Raw genomic sequence first — 20,938 nt, 5'->3', positions numbered from 1 at the left:
TGGCGGAAGTTTTCGCATGCAATCTGCAGCAAGTTGGCTGGAAAAGTTCCTCTGCCACCGCCCTGCTTGTTGGCCAAATTTATTGCAGCTGCTTAACTAAACGGTTAGATATTGTGGCACCTCAGCCCTGCGGCTCCACTTCACTCCACTGCAGTTTTAATGACAATCATTAGAGCTCGGCTCTCCGGTTGGCTTGCCTCTCATATTTTCCAACTATTAAATTATTTATAATTAGCAATTACTACCTGGTTGGCAATTTATCAAGTCCTACACGCAGAGAAAGAGGATGCTGGCTTGGGGGAAGCCTCATAAAATTAAAGCCATTAAAGCGTAATTATATTGTAAAGATATTCAACTATGCGGGTAGTTCATTTCATTCCCCCATTTTGTACTAAAGAACCTGTCTAGTTTTGAGAGGACTATAACCAACAGCTCACGAGTCGAGATAATAAAAATAATTATTTAAATTCATTAAAAGAAGATCTTGTATTTTATTATTTTACCACAAACCAGTTTAGCTTTTAATTCGCTTTATTTATTTATTTTGGGTAATAGTTTCTCTACGTAGTTCGCTAATGCCTGCCACAAGCCCATCAATCCGTCCATCCTGCGGCCAAAATAATAGCCTTGATTGCCCCGGGAGGTAGGGAAAATAAAACTGGCTCTGCACTAGAATTAACTCTCTAAGCCGGAGCACCTAAAGTCTTAATAGAGCCGCGCTGGCTACACATAATCCATCTGGTTCGCGCACAGTTAACCCATTTTCAACGCTAACCCGCGGATGTCAGCATCCCAGTTTCATCTGCCAGTTTCTCTGTTCCCTGTTTTCTGTTCTCTGGTCTGAAATTGAAATTACAATACGAAAACCGCAATCTGTGCATCGCATATGTAGCAATTGTGCTTTATGGCTTATCTCATTTGGTTAACCATGGTTGTTAGCAGTCGAGCACGAATTATTATAACATGTTAATATATCCACGGATATGCGATATTGTTTGTGGCTTCTGTTCGTCCGCAGTTTTCATTCGATTTTGGCTTTGGCTTTGGCTTTTACTTTTGATTTCCTTTTCGGAGAAATGTGCTTTGCCTTTCCATAGACCTTTCCGTAAAGTCAGCAAACTGTTATTAATTGCTGTAAATTATGGTTGCAGCACCTCCGATTTTTTCGTTCATCCACTTTAAGCTGAGGTGAATAAATTACTAAAAGGCGGAGACAGTCGGTTACAGCTAGTTCATTTATCATGATTAATTACCCGGCTAAATTCATACCTTAAGTCTGAGATACTACTAATTATATTCCATTATAATGAGATAATTACTTTCCTTAGATTTCGACCAGAGTTCTTGGAATTCAAATCAGACCAAAGCACGAAATTTATAATCTTCACTTTATTATATAGTTGTTGATAAACTTTTACTGGTCCGGTAAGTAATTATAGCCTGTTCCTAACTGACTTTTCCTGGTTAAGTTAATTAAATTACAGGTTTGGTTAACTGCACTCGGAGAAATGTTAAATTAGTTTTTACTCTTTTGTTTGCCTTTAGAGTATAGTGATCAATCCATGATTATGGTGTTTAGTTACCATCTATTTATCTGGAGAAGCTTGTTCAACAACCTCCAGATCATCGGCATTAGTTTCCCGGGAGTCGTTACTCCTCATTGCTTGTGATTTATGAATTTGAATATCGAAGTGATTCAGTAAATTGTAATTGGCACTCAAACACTCTTTTTGGCTCGAATGCAAAGTCGTCAGATGGCATTAGCATTAGTCAAGAGCAGCCTAGAAACACTTTTCCGCGGTTAAACATGCTATACGAGTAGATGACCCACATTGGCCACCGCATCGTCGACAGCTCATCATCTGCAGTAATCGTGAGTAGCGGCATAAAATCAGGCGAAGACAGAACAACCCATCATCGATACGATGCGATACTCGTACTCTCGTTTGCATCAGCATTTTCGTACGTATACGCAGCGTTGGCTGGCATCGATGGCTCAATTCGATCGGTGCCAATGCAATGCGATGCTTCTAACCCAAATTCTCGAGACAAGCAAAGTTTTTCCTACGTCTGCAGCGAGTTGATTTGTGGTTAAGTACACGGGAAAAATAATACAACATAAGACTAAGTCAATTTAAAAAGTTTGCTTGTATAGTTTGATTAAGTAATGTTAAATATACGAATTAAAATAAAACACTTTTTTATTTATGCTTTAAATATTCTATAACATTTTTTTCTGTGCATTGCGACGATGTTTTTAGGGCAAGACTATTTAAAAAGGTTTAGCTGCTTGCCCACTCTGCTCTGATATTTGTCAGCCACCATTTGGCGATACGTTTTGGCCCGAAGTCAAACCACCAGTGTGGTGCGGTGGCTGCGACTCTAATGGTCTGTGCTCTGTGCTCCGTGATCCATCTCCGGCTCCATCTCCGTCTCCATCACATGTGACCCTAATTACATTCAAAGCGAGCGTGCCAGCTTCGGGACACATCGGGTATACGTATGCATTATTGACTGGTGTTATTAATGCCCAACGAAAGCGCGTTTGACACCAACTTTCCGCACGCCGAAATTGAACAAATGAACACTGTGTAACAGAAAAGAGTTTACAAAACGAAGGTAGGAAAAATCATAAATTATAAAGGTAATTAATTAAAGAAATGTATGTTTAAGATTCAAGCACTTTAATGACCAACACAACTATAATAATAGCTTGTTGTCTATTAAACTTTACAATAATAACAATTAAGAACTGTTAAAGAATTTTTTAATGCTTATTTTTAATTGCCTACTAAATAACAATGTATTTAATTTATTATTCATTTTGCTTATTAAAGCAAATGTTCATAATTCTTTTTTGTTGTATAGCATAATTGTATGAATGGTATAAACCAACAATATTCGAACCCGTTCGATTTGAATTCCTTTCGGGAGCACAGTGCTGCTAATAAGTCAGCACCCAGGCGTCGGTTTGTGGGGCTTTCGAACCGCTAGATGAGTGATCGCGATGCAATTCGCAGCGCCTTTAATTGCACCTGTCTGCGCTCGCACGTCGAAAATTAAAAGCAAACAATGGAAAACTCTGGAGATGGGTTATAGTATATCGCTGGCTTACTATATATATCTATATATATAGTAGAGTGTACTAACGGAACCTGCGCGTTGCGGGATGTAAAAGCAAATTCGAAAAGTGCAACGGCAAATTGCAGTGAGCATGCTCGCCGATCGCCGCTAAGTAGTTATCCCCCATCCCCCTCCACTTTTTCCAGCTCCCCATCATCGACAGCACTTTCATTTTCACGCTCACCCAACTCACCCATCTCGCTCACAATGGAGCTTATTAATCACATAATTATGTCGGACTGTGTTGGGGCTTGATTAATGCCAAGTGTAGAATTAAGTTAGTAAATCGTTGGCATTGTCTGCTCTGCGTTGACGTCTCTGTGCCGTTCCCTCGGCCCCCATATCATTTCTTTTTATGGATCTTACGGGTTAAGGGCTTTCTGGGTTCATGGCTCTCGAAAATCGGACGCAGCGGGTTACGGTTCAAAGATTTGATAGTGAAATCGGGCATTCTTTGTGGAGTATTGGGAGTGGGAGAGCTGATATCGCCCTGGGGGAATGTTAAGTGAAAATTCTGGGAAGTGCAGCGCTTGGGAAAATTTCAAATTAGTTTGTTAAACAGAAGTTATAAATAGAAAGATTCTCAAGTACAAGTTGGTAGTTAAAAATAATACTTTCAAGGCGAGGGAAAACCAATGACCTTCTTAGCATTGAAATAATTTATTTGGGAACTTTGTAAACCCATTAAAAGAGTTATAAATGGTAGGAACTCATTAGGAAAGTTCAAGAATTTTAAGTAGCAATTCTTTACAAGTCACTGTAACGGTTCTAGATTGATAATCTTTTATATAAAGTCGTGCAAGAAAATTTTAGTCCATATAATTTTATTCAATTCAGAAATTAAGATAGCTTTTAAATGCTCTTTACTTTCTTAGACATAATATCTATATTACAGTTCTTTTTAATATTTAAACTATTTATATTGCTTCATTAAGTAAGCTGGGCAGTGACAACATCTCTCTATAAACAATTAAACTTTCAAAAAGAAATTCTTTAACGCCGTCTAAACAATGGTTTTATATTAGAGATTCACTTTAGTGGCAGATCTTTAGTTCCCATTTACCGAATCAAAATCATCTCTCTTGGATCTACTGAAGCTCAGGCAATGTTAATTGTGCAGCTTTCGGCGATTATCTTTGAATGGCTCTCACAGAGACCCATTAGGCTATATGTATGCCCGGGCCTATAGAAATCCGACGAGTGAGGAAAGTAACAAAGCGGCCCAAATGAGTTTGAGTTTGAGTTTCATCGGGCCGCAGATTTAATGGCCCAAACCCATTTAAGGTGGCTTACTACACTTTCGCCCTGCGCCCAATTCCGTTTATTTTCTTAGCGTTTTTTCGCAATTATTTCGAGAAAGAGTTGGAAATTGCAAGCAAATAAAAATTAGTAAGACCTGGCAAAATAAATAAATCAGGGCGAGAGGTGCGCGGGCGAAGCTCAAGTGGGCATAGCAATTGTGTGGGAATCTGGAGCAGATTCAATGGGAAAATGACTTAATGCGGAGTGGAGCGTTGAGGGAACCTGGCCACGAAATGGCACACTGCACAGATCTCCCACAATTTGCACGACTCCCAACTCCCGAGGCTCTGGATCTGCGGAGAACTCCATTACTCCATTACTCCATAACCGAGCGTCGGCAATAATATGCCGAAACTAACGGGTGTCGCATAAAAATCGGAATTAACTTAAGTACCTCCGCGGAATAGCACCTCTTGTTCTTTGGTCCCTGTAGTCGCTTACCGCCTCCACGACACTGAGAAAAAATATTTTGGATTTGATTAGTAGTTAAATTGTAAAAATATTAAAATATTTTATATTAATATAAATCGATATATAAACAAATAAATATGAAATGATAAAAATGTATCTTATATACAAGTATCATATGTATTCTGTTTTATAATGTATAATTATACAAAAGGAAGACAATAGGTACCAAAATATTATTGTATACAATTTTATGTAAATACATATATGAAACACAAAGCAATTTAAGCAAAAATAAAAACAATGGAGAAAATATTATTATTAAATAAAATTTGTTTTTGATTTTCTTTAAGTGCATAATTTTTTCTTCCCTCCAGACTTTTTCCACCTTTTTTTTTTTGGCAACGGTAAATTGAAATACGCAGTTGATTAGCAGGGGGCGGGTCCAGAGGGGGCGTGTCTAGTTAGTTTCTTCTGGCCATGACCGCCGCCGTTGTCACTCAGAACGGTCGAAAACGCACACTGGAATTGTGGCCAAGCCAGCTAATTTCAAAGGAAAGCGCGTCAAGAACAGTTATGAGCTCCGAGCCGAAATGGAATGGCCATTCAGTGGAATGGGGAATGGGGAATAGCACTGGGATTGGGAATGGGTTGGCCATGACCAGCAATGGGCCAAAATGGGCTGGTACGGATGGACCGCCTTGGGATGCGGCCATCCAGCCAGCCACTCGCAAAAAACGCGACGAGCACAAGAATGAGACTTTAAAATGTGCTTAAAAATGCGCGATGGCCAAAAGCGAGGCGATGCCAAGGAAAAGACGCCGCTTGAAACTGGTATTTAAACTGATGGCCCCAAGAACATCATCGTAGCGGTGCGATATTCACATTCCAACCTTAGATTCTTAAAAAGAAATAAAAATTATATAATGGTTTGATTTATTACCACTGACAAGAAGAGAGTTGATACTCTTTAGTGATTTTAAAAGCTTACACATTAGGATTAAGACAGCTATAACTCTAATAAATTACTAGGTGAGCTTACTGATAAAAAAATTAATATCAAATAATTTTTTTTTATAATATATTTATAGTTAGAAGAACCCTTTGTAAAGAGCATTTGAAGATGACAAAAAACAAGACGCATGCGACGCATTGCGACACCGAGAACGCTATTTTGGTTTGGATTGGGAATGAGTTGGTTACGGTTACAATAGTTGCTGGCGCAGGTTGCAGGTTGCTGCGGCAGATGTTGCTGTTACTGTTGCTGCTGTACTTGTACTTCAAGTTACTGCGGCAACCGTTGCGCTTCAACTGCAACCATGCATCAAGTTTGCTGCGAATTCTGCACGCCGCGGCGTCAGATACAAATACTAAACTTGATAGAGACATAACTTGCATGCAGCGATGCAGGAAATCAGCAGTGGCCACAGCAGGTGCATATATCAAGCTGCACTGAAAGATATTTCTAAGTTATATATTTTATGATTAGTTTGTGAAAGAAAATGTAAGCTTTAAAATGCACAGCGTCATTTAAGTATAGCATTAATTCCTGTTAAAAGAAACAAGAGAAAATTAATTTTATAAATATTCCACTTGATATATTCTGTTGTACTTGGTATTGCATCCTATTTTTTTCTCAGTGCAAAGCTATAAGCAGGCTTGTGTCTGCTGTTTGTGGTTATAGCCTGGGCCTTTTCGATCTGGGCCTGGCACTTCCACTTGTTATTCTACCCCGGTTCTCCTTTTCGGTGCGTGAGGGGAATCTCGGCGAGAAATGGAAAAGAAAATTAACCAAACATCAGGTTTTTATTCACGCTAAATTATGTTCCAAGCATCTGTAGTTACGCTTTATATAGTCACTGCATAATGGTTATAGCCATGCCAATTCACTGTGACTTTGTTGTGTCTGCTATTTTCTCGAATTAAAAGGGCATTTTGCCGGTGATGTCATCTGGGTATCAGAGAGTTAAAGACCTGTTTCGGACGAGTAGGTTCTGCACAAACCCATAACATTTCGAGTTTATTTGCATGAACTCCGTTGAACTTGTGGGAGAAGCGAGGGATCCCAGGATTGTAAAAATACTGTTTTTTTCAGGTTGTCTTAGGATTTTAGTTATTAAGATTCTAGGAAACTACTGTTTTTATACAATAAGTTTCACCTAAGTACTAATTCTTAAAAATTCTAGGTAACTACTTTTTATACAATTTCTCTTTAACATTCCCACCTTTTAAAGTTTCTATAATTAAGTAATAATTTTCTTAAAGTAAATATTATTGCTATTTTGTAGAACATTCAATTGTTTTTGACTTTAAAGTGTCTTGCTAGCTTTCTGTATTTCCATTTTTTCACCACCTTTAAAATCCATAATACGCTTATTATTACAGCGGCTAAAAGAAGGTATATATCTAAATTATTTGCGGCTATGAAGTCGATGTGGACCAAAGGACTTTGCAGATGAGGAGCTCCTCGGTGCCGAATGACATATTCCGTCCAGAAAATAAGAGATTCCCTGGCACTCGATGGTCGATCTCTATATAATGAGGAAAACTTGGCCACTTTTTGACTATATTGAGGATTTGTTAGGATCTCCTTAATGGCTTCTGCAAAGGGTTTTTCCTCCAAAGTGAGCAGACTAAGTTGAAGGCCAAAACCACTTTTGACCATGGCAAAAGCATTTCCCGGTTGATCACCAAAAACTGGTAACGAAAGCATGGGTTTTCCGTGATATTGGGCTTCGGTAATTCCTCCTTTTCCAGCATGATTTATAAACAGCTTTATTTTTGGATGGGCCAAGATGTCATCCTGTGGCAGCCAACGGGAATAGAGAATATTGTCCGACTTTCCAGGTGTATTCTCCAGATCCTCCCACTTCCAAATTACTCTCTCTTTTAGTTTCGATAGAACTTTAAACATCTTTTGCACTGTGTCTCGTTTGATGTGACTTCCCTGGACATTGGAACCCAAACTCAGAAGAATTGCTCCATGTGTGGCATTGCCTAAGAACTCCTCTAGGTTTTTTGGCAGAGGATCTGGCTTATCCTTGATCTGTATTCCTCCAATTTCAATGGCAGCTGGAACATTAGCTCTTATCGATCCCTCGCTGGCTGCATGAGAACAGAAAAACACCAGCGAGGTGTTCTTCAGCATTTCCGAATACTCCGGCATATTGGGATCATCGGATAAGAGTTCTCTAAAAAATAAAAGAATTTCAGACCAACGAAACTTTGGAAAATAAATCTACTTACGCGTAATAGTCGCGATTTCTTTGGTTAATTTGCTGTACGAAAATTCCATAAAAGAGGCTGGTAATGAAGTTATCCAAACGATCTCCGAAGGTCATATCCTTATTCTTTTCAACAGGATCATTTGGATTACCGATTAGGGAATTAAGCATCTGACTTGGAGGACCAGGAGCCAAAACAACAACAGGAGCATTCACCTTTCTAGCGAATCCCAACTGGTAATCATTCATAAAGTATCCCGAAATTACCAAGTCAAAGTGGTTGCCTTTGTTTAGGTAAAGATCCTTAACTCTCTGATCCTTGAAGACATCTGCCATCTTCCTCAGCATTGAATTCATTTGACCGGACATTCGAAGAATTGAAATAAAACGATTACTACTTGTACTCTTTTGCTTTGCTCCAATGGCTTCACTTCTCTGCTTAATTTCCTCCTTAGTGAGTGGTACTTGAATCAAGTTAATATTTTTGTGAGTCACTGTGGGATCCAAAACCGTTACAACTGTCACATTGTGTCCTTGCTCAGCCAAAATCTTGGCAGCTGACATTGAGATGATCAAGTGAGAAGGGCTCAGGCTAGGAAAAAGTCCCAGAATATTTGCACTTTGAGTTCCATAGATCAGAGAAGTTAAAGCCAGAACTAGCACACAAAAACATCGCGGATCTCTAAGCATTTTGATGCATCACCGGTTTTCAACAGACTGCCAGTGAAAAATAGCCACCAAGTGTTTATATTTCTTAAGATAAGGATAAGGGGGAGTACGTTACTTTGTTGTGCTAGGTTCCACAATTCAAGTGGGTATAAAAATATCAGTTATAGTATATTCTGAAACCTTTCTGTATACACGTACTGATAAAACATCCATTATCGCTTTTAAAACTGTGTTAATCTTTTAGTCTTGGAGCAAATGGATTTTCCCAGCGTATCTAATCAACACATTGCTTGAGTCGTTTATACATTTATAAGATGTGCGTCATTTATCATAACAACACATATTCATCAATGAAAATATTCTTATATTGAAGAGACACTAATAAATATTTCTTTCTTAAAATTCATGACAAACCACAAGTCCAATTCATCAATCAAAATCTTTCTACAAACTGACAAACAAAAAAAGGGTATTTAACCCCATAACCGCTTAAATTCACCCATTTTGGGTTGCAAACAATTCCCCAATTTGACACCGATTCTCCTCCGTTGGCCCCGGAAAACCACACATAATTCATAATAGCAATCATTAAAAAGTGCGACTGTCATTAGCCCAGAATCTGGGTTCGGAAACAAAACAAAACAGAACAGAGGCCCCAGCGCCAAGTCCGCTGATGATGGCTAAAAACAATGAGCCGCTTGTCGGTGGCTGTTCCATTTTTGTGGTTCTGCCAGATCACGATTGCCCAAAAGATAACCCAGATCTTGGCTAGCTGTTTTCCAAAAGGCCCAAAAGGGGCGGGAAGACATTTGTGTGCAATTTGCCGGCAGAATGCAGATCTGGGGATCTTTCGATCTGACACGAATCTCGGGTTCACTTTGCTGGTAATTAGATGTGAGCCGGCCCAGTAATTACCCATAGAAAACGCTCCCCAGCTGCGTTTTAACGTTAATAATAATCCCGGCTAGAAAATACAATCGAGAGAGAGAAAAAAAACTCCAAAGAAAATGATCTCGATATTTGGCAAGAAATGGAAACTTTCTCGAGGCGGTTTTACTTTCGTCTTCGTCAGCTGCTCGCATTCTAATCCAAGACGGCGGCGGCTCATTAACTGGTTCGGCTGGCTTCTTGGCCAAGATCGTTGGCCTCATTATGCACGGTCCACGACTCCCCGGCGGTTCTCCGCCGATCGGTGGTGGTGAATGCACCGCGTTATGCTTCGGGGACCCAAAGATCTGGAGATCCAAACATCTGTATAGTATGGAAGGTAGATCTGTAGATCTGGAGAGTGCGTTCGAAAAGGGAAACGGAAGCCCAGACCCACAGATTTATGTGTGCCACATGCTAATCAACGTCAAAACGCCAGGCCTCACTGTGGGTGAAATTTGAAATTTGAGCAGCCGCCGGTGGTTGCGGTGGTGCAGCAGCAGCACCAAAGACCCATTGAAATGGGTGAAGGTGAAGGCGAAGGCTTGGACTTGGACTTCGTTGCCGATTCTTTCTAAGCAGCACTACAAAAAAAAAAGAAACTTCGTCTTAAGTATAAATTATATACATATTAGGCAAAGCTTTCACAACAACAAGTTCCAAAATAAAGTAACATGCTACCAAATAAAAGAATTCATCATCATTGAAAACATTTTCTTTATTGAAGATAGTAAATATTATTTATTAGCAAACATTATTAACATTTATTTTGTTTTTATTTATGCAATTAGTTTTATAAATCAACTCTCGAAAGTGTTGTAAATCAATTTAGTTCCCATATATTTTCTAAGTGCAGTCTAGCTTGCAGATGAGAAAGTTTATTTATTTATTATTTTCTTGTTTTCTAGTTCTTTTTTTTTCTCGGCTTTTGCTCGCGCGATCTTAACGCTCACTTGGTTTTTGTGTTCTAATAATGCAAACAAAAGGCCAGACAAACCTTTTGTATCTGATGGCGATGATGATGAAAATCCCCAACCTAATGGCTTTTCTATGCAAAAATCCAGCGAGCCCCAAGTCCAGGCACTTCAATCAGAAAGTTAACAGAATGCCTTTCGCCGGAATCTCACCGTGGGCACGTCCCAACCGACTGGGTTTTTGGTCTTCAGTTTTTCGGTTTTGGTTTTGGTTTTGGATTTGGATTCAGATTTGAACCTGGGGACTGAGGTGGAGGTGACTCCTCTCCATGTTGGGCAACCGGCAAGCCGACAATAACAAGACGAGCCCCCGCCGACTGCAGTTTTACGAGTATGTCTTTTGTCGGTTTCCCGGTTTTAATGTTTTATCTGCCGGCTTCCGTTTTGCGGCGAAAAACCCCCTTGAAGAACTTCGAGTGGAAAATTTCAAGAGCCAAGAACCTGGAGAACCACGAACGTGCGGAGTTGACAACACTTTGTGTGCCACTTTCATGCAAATCGCCGTCTGACGAGCCAACGTCTTAACATAATTTCGTAATTCTGTTTTACGACCAGAAGCCCAAACCCATTCGACAGTCTTCGTTCTCTTGATGGAATCGCTGTGAATATATTTCCGAAATTATCTGCTGATGATAATGTCAGTTGGAGCCCAAATTATCGGCAAGCTTCTCCGGCGGAAGTGAGAACTTGGCGGAGGTGGGATTCTATTTTGGGATTTGACCCATTGGCTGACTTTCGTTCGAGAGCTTGGGAAGTAATTATGAACGGAAATTAATCTAGGCTATGCCTTTCTTTATTTAACTTACTTAGCAGCTATGGTGTTTTATAATCTTTCCATTAATAACTCAGCGGTGGTCGGTTGTTTTAAGTCAAGTTTTTACGAGGCCTAGTTTAGCTCGTAGTTCAGGTGAGCATGTTGGGTTTCCTAACTAACACTTCTTTTTTAATCGCACAAAATCGCAGTTTGCAACGCAGTAAAAGAGGCACCTCAGATCCCACAAAGTTAATACCTATATTCTTGATCAGCATCACGATCTTATTCGACGTGTAAGTCTGTCCGTCTGCCATACCTTTAATTAATTAATTTAATTAGTTCATTTTTCATTTTCATTGTTTATGTATCCCCTATCCAAATTTCCAAAAACTGTGTTTGATGAAAATTAATCGAAATTTACTAATTCTAAATCCATAACACTTCCTATTTAAATCATCTTTCCATCTTTTACCCATCCTCAAAATAATCCACGAAATGTTTTTAGTAGCTAAAAATAAATATATTTTCCGGGCATAAATAGTTTATACAAAAATCTTAGACTAAGGAGCCTACAGACTAATCTCGCTCTATGAGAAGTGCCCTTTGCCCGCTCGTCCTCCTCGTGATCGCAGTTTAAAGCTTGGCCAGATTCGAAGTCGAGTTAACAATTATGTAAATCGTAGGATGCTGATCCCGCTGGTACCGTTTTGGGGTCTTGATTGGGGGGAACCAAGGTTCCAGGAGGCGGGAGGCGGTTGGAGGGGGGCGTGGCTATGCGCAGTCATCTTTAGCTAAATGGAGTTCTCGTATTTTTTGCTTTCTTCCTTGACATTCAGCAAGACAAGTGGGCATAACTAGCTGGAAATCGGAGGACGAGTTGGGGCATTCGGTGGTGGTGGTTTTTGGGGGGCGAGTGGGGCACCTACAAGGTGCACTGGTATTGGTGCTGCTGCAGAGCACGCGGCAGCGTCTTGTGCGGCAGGTGGGCGGCCAGCGAGGGGGCGGGGCTGCGGGGCGGCGGTCGGATCCGCTGGCGCTGCAGCAAGACGATGCAAATGCTGATGATTATCACAGATAGCGAAACGGTTACCAGCACGCTGCTCAGATGGGAGCCAATATAACGCAGAACAGCTGCACGGAGAGAAAAAATATTGTAAAAGAAATATGAATATAAAAAAAATATAATACAAAATTATTTAAAAGAAGGTGATATTTGATGGTAACTTGAATTAAACACTATTTTCCTTACAGTAATTTTAATAAATTCAAATAATCTGTTTAAAAATTAGTGAAAATTCTTCCAAAAAATCATATCAAATTGTGGAGCTCAAATATTTCCTTTTCTGTACGTATATGGACATTTAGGAATCACGATTGTCGCTGACAGGCCACTTACCTTCATCCTCGACGCTGCCTCCTGGTGGCGAGTTCGCCTCCAACGGCAACCAGGAGTTCTCAGCCTGGTCGACAACCAGTTTGGCGTACTTGGTGCCCACCACCGGCTCCAAGTGACGACTCTCCACCAAGCTGTTGACCTCGTTGAGGTTCAGAGCTCTGCCCTGACCTCTTGGCTGGGCAACCTGCTCCGTAGTGGGCGGCTGGGTCTGCTCCACCACCGCTGCCTCCTCCAGGGAATCAGATTCAGTTGGGGAATCCGGTGGAGAATCGGGCGAGGAATCGGGCTCCTTTAGCACCAGCTCAGTCTTGTTGACGTACCTCATCTGGCGGAGTTCCCTGCCCAAGCGCTGATCCTCATCGGGTTCGAAGGGATCATTCGGTTCGTAGGCAGCGGCCACTCCGTTCTTTCCGGGTACAGTGAAGCTTGCCCGGACCGTCTGCATGCCCGACTGATAGCTGCACACTACTACAAAGCTAGGATGCAGAAATGGTTTTTACTTTTAATTATATGAGTTGTATAAAGTTATTTTTTGATAAAAACAAATTTTTCTGATTGCATTTCCTTTAAAAATGTTTGCCAAAAACATTGAAAGAGAAATTTAAATTATTTGTATTTGTATTTGAAAATATATATTTAAAATTATTTTATTTACCGTCTAGTGCTGTGAGTGAAAATCCCCAAATTTTCCTGCACCGTTATAAAAGTTTCCACCGTGTTGGTCTCTGGTTTTACCAAACTGCCACACTCCTTGTGATCGATTCTCATGGTGTACTTGTCCGCCGAATCACTGGCATCTCCTTTTATGCCACAGTTTCCTCCATCTACTACAATTCTACCTCCAAAATATGGACCTGTTTCCACTTCAATTTCCGAGGCATGAGGCAAACACTGAGTGGCATGAGCAGTGACTAGAATAAAATGTATTTCAAAAAATAAATAACATTTTTTAAAGTAATATTTAGTAAAGAAATGTATACCGAATTAAAAACCCCATTTATTCAGTAAATAAATAATATTTTTATTATTAATTTGCTTCTACTTACAACCCTTGGTGGGAATAACAATACTCTGTCCTGGCAGATGTCCAGATCCACTTTCGATCTCATTCTCGTCATGAAATTCAGAGCGGGCATTGGAGCTTCGCGTCCCGCCCGCTTGGAGGCGCCTCTGAGCCGCCGGGCGAATGTGAAAACTATATTTAGTGGCCATTCGCAGGTTTTCCACCGCGGCGGCAAAGTGCTGCACCTGAGAACTGCACCCAGAAATTATATAGCAAATTATACAAGTGAGTAAAATGAAGAGCTTAATGCAATACGTTTTGATATTGAATTGATTTCTGTATTTTATTTTCCCCTTTCTTTTTTAACAACAAATGCAATATTAGGAGTTTGGGATTTATTGTAAAGTTAGTTTAAAGTGAAAGTTTTTTTTTGTTATATTTAAATAGTTTATATATTTTTGATGATTGCTGAAGATGAATACTATTTTTTTTAATAACTCTTAACATAAATTTATTTGATTTTTATAACCACTTTAAACTTTAAAGCTGTTTACTTTTATTGAGAAATGTCTGCCAAAACCACAGAGTGAATTAGTTGTCCAATCTCTTTTCTTTTTGGGGCATTCCCTAAATGGAGGGATCACTTACCCCAAGGGATCCTGCTGCTGCTGCTGCTGCTCCTTGTCCTCGTGGGACACCACCTCGGCGGTGGTGCCGTTCACCAATTTGACGCGACACCGCTGCGGTCCGTAGTTCTGCATCTCGCAGTAGAAGATCTGGAATGCCAGCGCCCGGGGCGGTTCCACATCGCCGCCGCTCATATTTGTCGCGTTCACCTGGCCCGTTCGCGAGTTGGGACGACTCGAATCTGTGTCATGGGCCGACGGCACGAATTCAACTTCCCAGGTCAGATTCACCGATTTGTAATTTGGTTCACCGGCAACGCCGCGTATCTCTATCGAAGGTTACAAAAGCATGAGCATGGGCAACGGCGAAAACGGGGTTATAGCCAAGATTCGTGGCAGTGGCAATGGCAATGGCACTCGGCAGTTGGTAGTTGCTTGCTGCTATATAGTAGTTGGTAGTCGGTTGTCGGTAGTTGAGGTTGCAGTCGAGGTGCCTGTTGCATGCAAATCAGCTACCATGGTTACAACAAGACCATAAGTTCGGGGGCAAGGAACTCGTTTCCCGCCTGAATCAGACACGCTTTTGGATTAGTTCTGTTTCATTCGGTCGCTTTTTGTTTCAGTTTTTTTCGTTTCTTTTTTTTTTTGTGGCCAACACTAAGTGGTTGTTCCCACTGGCACAAGCACAAGATCTGCAGCAGAAGATCTGAAGTGTGCTGCCAGTTGGAGGCCGACTTTTTCTCCACTTCTTCGCGAACGCGATGGAGTGATGGAGGATATGGCTCAAAGTGTGACGTGAATTAGCCAAGGGGAGCTGCCAAAGCAGTTAAGGCTGAATAAAAACTAGACCTGACTGGATGATGCTGGGCGGCTAATGGGACGGGGGCAACTCGAGAGGTTGCAGAAGTGAGGAATGCCTTCAAGAGCTTCGCCTGAAGAGACTAAAATGTAGCATTAAATGCTGAACCGTGGTTCATTGGAGCGCAGTGATGCTGCACCTTCTAAATCTCCTTGGAATTATACCTTAGCTTTGATAGTCAGTTCTGCCTAAGTACTTCTACGCTGCAAAATGCATTGTAGGTTAACAAAGATTATCCACACTTGCAAATGATTTTAGCTATATGGTATAGTATATATTTAAAGACAAGTTTGAGAACTTCTCCACTTTATTTCACAGCAATAAATCCCAGATCAATTACCCATTAATTTCGGAGTTGTGTGCTCGTAAATTTCCAATTTTCCCTGCCCACTTAGCCCCGATTTCCTATTTCCAAGCGATTTCCCAAGCCAACCAGCTTTGGTGACTTCTTCTGAGCCAGAACCTTGCATAATCTGCAATTAGAAATGCCATTTGCTGGAGCTCGCTTGTTTGCGTTGGCCATGTTGCCAATGTTGCAGAATTTGCAGAAGTTGCAGCTTCGTGTGGCTGTCGTTTCCATGCTTTTCCCATGTTGAAATCATTGACACCGATTTTCTGTGTGTGCCTGTTGATGGCGGCAGCAGCATTTTTAGGCGAATTTCGCACACAGAACATGGAAAAGTGAAAACTCTGCGATGGCACAAATTCTGACATCGAGGCTACGGCAAAGATGCCATTGCTGAGCCACAAAAAACAAAAAAAAAAAATGATTAGAAACCGCCAAGGAAAATGACAGGCACTCCAATTGCAGCATCGCTTGGTTAATGGACACTGAAGTCTTGGGAAGTTTATGGGTGACTAGGCATTAATTTTTGGTATAGACTGTGTTTTTTGTGATCTGTCACCGTGGTGTTATGCAAGCCAGGAAGGAAGTGATGGGGGGATTACAACAGCTCAGGAGCTTAATAATCTTTTACTGCTACCGCCGTCGACGTTGGGAAGTTCTGTAATAAAAGATCGGCCGACAAATTGCCCCCCTATCATCTACCAAGATCAATCTCGATCTGTCGCCGTTCGGTGAGGTAATTGCAGCTGTTTGGCTAATTCGATTAGAGAGAGAACGGCCGAAACGTGTGTTTTGTGGCCAACAATTACAGGCATTTCGCTCTGGCTTAATGACACTTTTGCTCTCCATCGAAAGCCTCGGGCAATTTCCGCTCTGCGGTTCTGGGCGTGTCAGCGCCCACTTTTAGCGGCTAGAAGGAAATGTCGACACATTTTCCGCGTGCCCACATGATTGGCACACAGGGCAGCAAACAACAAAAAAAAAAACAGCCTCTTGCCGCCGGCCAAGTTCGTTGTCTGAGTCTTTCGTTTGCCACCAAGGGCAGACGCAGGGAAAATACCTCGAGGAGCATAACTAGGTTCAGGGAAAAAAGCGATCCGATCGTGACCAAATGCAATTAGCCAACCTCAAACTGACAAAGGCAAACAGGGAAACTGACACGTAGAAAAACAAATATATTTCTAAATTGAAAGTAAGTGAAAAATTATTGGCAAAAATTTGAGTTATACCAAATAAATTAAAAATCTAAGATTTTTGTTAACTTTGTTAAAACTACTTTTTCTGAAAATGAAAACCAGAAATTGTAGAGATTTTCTTATTTAAATTAGTTAACTTTCCTTTTGGGCTACTTGAATTTTAGATTTGAAAGAACATGAATTTGTTGGTTTTTTCTCAACAGTATGTATATGAAATCTTTTAAGTTTTTTTTCTGTGTAGCAGACCTTGCCTGCAACCGCAGACATTAAGTAGCTGCAACTCCGACTGGCCCTGCCAATGCCTGAATACATATAGTATTCCTCGGCCCGTAGGACTCACCATATTTGCTACCAGCCTTGGCATTGGCATTGTTGCCTCCAGCAGATGTTGCTGCTGTCGATGTTGCTGTTGTTGTTGTTGCTAATGTTGTTGCTGCTGCTCTGGCTGTTGCATTGTTGCCTTTGTTGTTGTTCCTGGGGAGGCGGATTGGGGATGCTGCTGGCAGCAAGAGCAGCAGACACAGCAGCAACATGTTGCAGCTGCCGTGGCCTGCCATCGATTTCGTTGACATTATTTTCGGTTGATTTATTTTGGTTTGCTATTTGTTCTCATCAAATGTGTGTCAGTCGGGAGTTATTGGGCGGTTGGTCGTGAGGGAAAATGCAAGTGTTGCCAGGGCTTCACAAATGCTATGGTTATTTGATTTTTTATTTCAGTTTGTTGACAGTATTTATTATTATTTCCTCGCACTTTTTGCAAGCCAGAATTCAGGGTTATTAGAGAACAATTCTAACTAATTGTTGAGTTCCACAATTGTTCACGAATAAATCGCATTTGTCACAGCACAAAAAACATAAGTCTTCCGTTTTCCGTTCAAGTCTTTAGCTTTTATTTTCCGATTTTTCCGGCACACGAAACGCTCGCTTTAAACTGCGCCGCGCAACTGACTCGGCGGCTTTAAGCCACTGCAACATCTGGCCAAATCGAATCAGCTGTTGGCCATAAACGAAGCCGAAGTCTCCGTCAGAATACGAACCAATGCCAAGGCCGAAAAGAAAAGCTTTCGCTGGAGCTTTTCGCTCTCGGAAAGAGAGACTTTTTGTGGGGAAAATGTGGAAATGCCTTTATTGTTATCAGCGGTCGCTTATCAGTTGACAAACAGTTCGATGTTTTGGCCGCCGTGTTTTGTTTTGTTTCCGAAAGGCTAAATTAAAAATCCATATATCGGGGCAAGCTTTTTCCATAATTAAGGCGGCCAAGTTCCATAAATTTCGTTGGCCGCGAGATCATCACTTTCCCTTTTCTCCGGCTTCTCAAGGCCCATTGTCTTGTGGCTTTAGTTTGCTTTCTTTGTTGTTGGTTGCCCCAGCTGGCGGCTTTGATTAATGCTTAATCAGCAATATTATTGTTATTAGGTTTCTATAGCGGGCCAGGGCAGCGTTTTCATAAATAATTTGCTAGTCGCTTTGTGGCGAGCGCAGTCAATTACAGACTCGAACAAAAAGTTTCTCTGCCACAAAAGATGCGACAAAACTAAATAAGAAGTGGAGTGCGCAACGAGTGGTATAATGAGTATATATAATTTATTGTTGACACTCGTTGCATAATCGAGGGCTCTTGATGAAGGCAAAGGTTCAATACCCAGTTGAAAATTTTAATAAAATAAATCATTAAAAAATAATAACAACGTATTTATAAATGTTAACTTAAATCTTTTGCTTTACGAAAGACTTGCAATGCAATAATAATTTTTTTTTAAATAGTACAATAACTTTTTCGCATTACAAAAGTTATGGTCATTTATCCTCAGGAAAGTCCAGGCAATTAACATCTTTATTAGAGGTAATTTAGTGCTTGTCGCCTGAGCTTTTGCCCCTCGATAAGGTTAACCATTTTATATGGCATAATTTCCAACGCTTCCGCTCCGAAAAAATAAAGTACTAACCCAGTGACACGCATGGTAATTTCCTGTAATATATACTTGTATATAGGGCTCCTGTTCCCGGGGAACCAACCATTTATATGATAATTAGAGAAGTTAATATATGCGATGTGACATAAAGGCACTACGTCTATTTTTAGGATGTCAAGGCCAGGGTTCCCTGAACCTATTGTTCCCATATAAATTCCCGCACACCTGTAACGTCATGCGACACGGAAAAAAAACTATTCGTAGCGTACACTTAGCGGACATTAATAATGAAACGGAAGCCCCAAGCCCAGAAAATGCCTCGAATCCATCAAAAGTCGGATTCCCCCGACATTCGTGCGCACTTGGCAACACATTCCGGTAATTCAGCTAATTAAAAATTTAATGAGGCTCTCGAAACTAAAAATACCGCCGTCACGAAGCCCAAACAATTGGAACACCTGTTGGCCGCGTAAAATCCTTTGACGTGTTTCCCATGGGCGAAGGATTTCGCCTAGCAACCCGAAAAAGGGATTCCGGGGCGCAAATTGAAATGTGTTTCCCATCAAATTGGTTGCTAGTCAGCCCCCCGGGGAAAATGCTCGGCCAGCAGGCTGCAGGCTGGCTTAAATGTACCCCAAAATCGAAAGCGTTTCTCCCCAACCTTTATTTCGTTTCGGCTTTTTTTTTTTGCGTTTTCCGTTTAGCATGTGCCTGAAAGTAGGCAGCGAAAGTCGTTCCTGTGCGGCGCATAATTGAGTGGCGGCCATCATTGTCGTCGCCACAGTAAACTGATTTGCATACCGCGCCGCCAAGTCCAAGTCCCTCGGTCTCATTCTGGCTTCAACTTGGCACCGGGCTCATGTCATTATCAGACTTCTGGCAGCTCCAGGACGAAGGGAAGGGAGGAGCAGGAGGATAAGGAGGAGGAGGAGAAGGAGGGAGGAATTTACATGCCAACGCGTGACACACGCGGCGTATGCGCAACGCTCATTGTGGCTTTAACCACGAGTGCTGTCCTTTTGGCCTTATTCCGGTGAAATTCGTACTTCCTGAAGGGGAAATTATATGCGGAAATTGTATTTCTTGCTTTTTATCACTTAAGTCATTGCACTGGGAAATGAAAGGGAGTTTATTTAAATGGAAATGGAGTGCCTACTTTCCCTTTTATTAAGAAATTTATTCATATAGAGCTACAAGCTTACTTGTTATTGATTTTTAAATTTGTAACCTTTAAGATTTTCAACGCTGTTTTTCCAGCTCCAATTGCAAACTTGGCTTTGTAAATTAGAAATTAATGTAAGTTAATGGAAATAAGATAAAATAAAATTAAAGAAGTGAAAAACTCCTTGTGAGAATTGCAATCCAATTTAAAATTCCAACTTAATCGCACCCTTAATTGGAGCTGTCATTTTCTTTGGCCTAATCTTTTTTGGCAGCACTTGTGTCGCCCAAGTCCTGTCTCCTTCTGTTCTGGCCTTCTCCCTTTTGGCCAACTTAGCCAACTGGCTGTCGGACTGCGTTTGTTTGAACTCCCCTCCCAAGTCCTGTTGCCCGCTGCCTGGATTACATGTCTAGGGCACATCAAACAAGCTTACTTACCAATGACCTCGTTAATGACGAACGCACACACACACACACACAGAGGCACTCAAACACCCCCGAAACACCCGCACTCACACACAAACAAACGTAGATTAAACCGAAAAGGCAACTTTGTGTGTGCTTTCGCCATGCTGTTGAGTTTACTTTGTAATTTTCGCTTATCTGATTTATTTTTATTTTCATTTTTGATTTTTTGTCAGCTGCCACACAATTCGAGCAGGGTTGCGTTGGTTTTTTAAACTTTCCTCAACTTCTGTTTGCCCTGTAAAATGAAATGTTACCGCAAAAGGTGTTGTATTATATATGGATGTAAACTAACTATAACTTCAACACAAAAAATAATATGCTTATAAGAATTTACTGATCTGCTCTTGATTAAAACCCTTTAATCATTATATTATGTGTTAAACAATATTAAAATCATTGATTGATTATAAATCACTGCCAATCCTTTCCATTATAATTTAGTAATTGATTTGAAGTTACTTTTTCTGTAAGTACTTACGTGTTAATCAGTATTTACTTGATATATTATTGATATACATTACCCAACCTTTTCAATTAAAGTGTCTTATTTCCTCCTTGGAATCGAAGCACCCTTTTCCCACCAGGGTAT

The 20,938-nt window shown here is 40.8% G+C and overlaps 2 protein-coding genes across 2 annotated transcripts; both read right to left on the bottom strand.

The window, feature by feature from the left end:
- Nucleotides 1–6,926: 6,926 nt before the first annotated feature.
- On the bottom strand, nt 6,927–8,853 carry LOC108098386 (UDP-glucosyltransferase 2). The gene is made up of 2 exons (XM_017201254.2): nt 8,080–8,853; nt 6,927–8,024 (listed from the first exon to the last, which is right to left on the bottom strand). Exons 1-2 carry the CDS (start codon nt 8,745–8,747, stop codon nt 7,127–7,129), a joined length of 1,566 nt encoding a protein of 521 aa, XP_017056743.2. The 5' UTR covers nt 8,748–8,853; the 3' UTR covers nt 6,927–7,126.
- A 3,026-nt stretch (nt 8,854–11,879) lies between these two features.
- On the bottom strand, nt 11,880–17,766 carry LOC108098295. The gene is made up of 6 exons (XM_043207950.1): nt 17,148–17,766; nt 14,429–14,735; nt 13,824–14,032; nt 13,433–13,688; nt 12,778–13,253; nt 11,880–12,512 (listed from the first exon to the last, which is right to left on the bottom strand). The coding sequence occupies exons 1-6, from the start codon at nt 17,377–17,379 to the stop codon at nt 12,304–12,306; spliced, it is 1,689 nt and encodes a 562-aa protein (XP_043063885.1). The 5' UTR covers nt 17,380–17,766; the 3' UTR covers nt 11,880–12,303.
- Between the last annotated feature and the right edge of the window lie 3,172 nt (nt 17,767–20,938).

The sequence above is a fragment of the Drosophila ficusphila genome, unplaced genomic scaffold (assembly GCF_018152265.1).
Source record: "Drosophila ficusphila isolate 14025-0441.05 unplaced genomic scaffold, ASM1815226v1 contig_412, whole genome shotgun sequence".
Taxonomy (NCBI): Eukaryota; Metazoa; Arthropoda; class Insecta; order Diptera; family Drosophilidae; genus Drosophila; species Drosophila ficusphila.
This window is presented reverse-complemented; position numbering and strand designations above follow the sequence as displayed.

What these genes read in the sequence shown, in the direction of transcription:
- LOC108098386 (XM_017201254.2), bottom strand. Translation starts at nt 8,747, where the DNA reads ATGCTTAGAGATCCGCGATGTTTTTGTGTGCTAGTTCTGGCTTTAACT. An exon ending in AGAAATCGCGACTATTACGC is followed by an intron (nt 8,025 to 8,079) that starts GTAAGTAGATTT and finishes TTTATTTTTTAG; the next exon opens with AGAACTCTTATCCGATGATC.
- LOC108098295 (XM_043207950.1), bottom strand. Translation starts at nt 17,379, where the DNA reads ATGTCAACGAAATCGATGGCAGGCCACGGCAGCTGCAACATGTTGCTG. An exon ending in CAGCAGCAGGATCCCTTGGG is followed by an intron (nt 14,033 to 14,428) that starts GTAAGTGATCCC and finishes TTCTGGGTGCAG; the next exon opens with TTCTCAGGTGCAGCACTTTG. An exon ending in TGTTATTCCCACCAAGGGTT is followed by an intron (nt 13,689 to 13,823) that starts GTAAGTAGAAGC and finishes ATTTTATTCTAG; the next exon opens with TCACTGCTCATGCCACTCAG.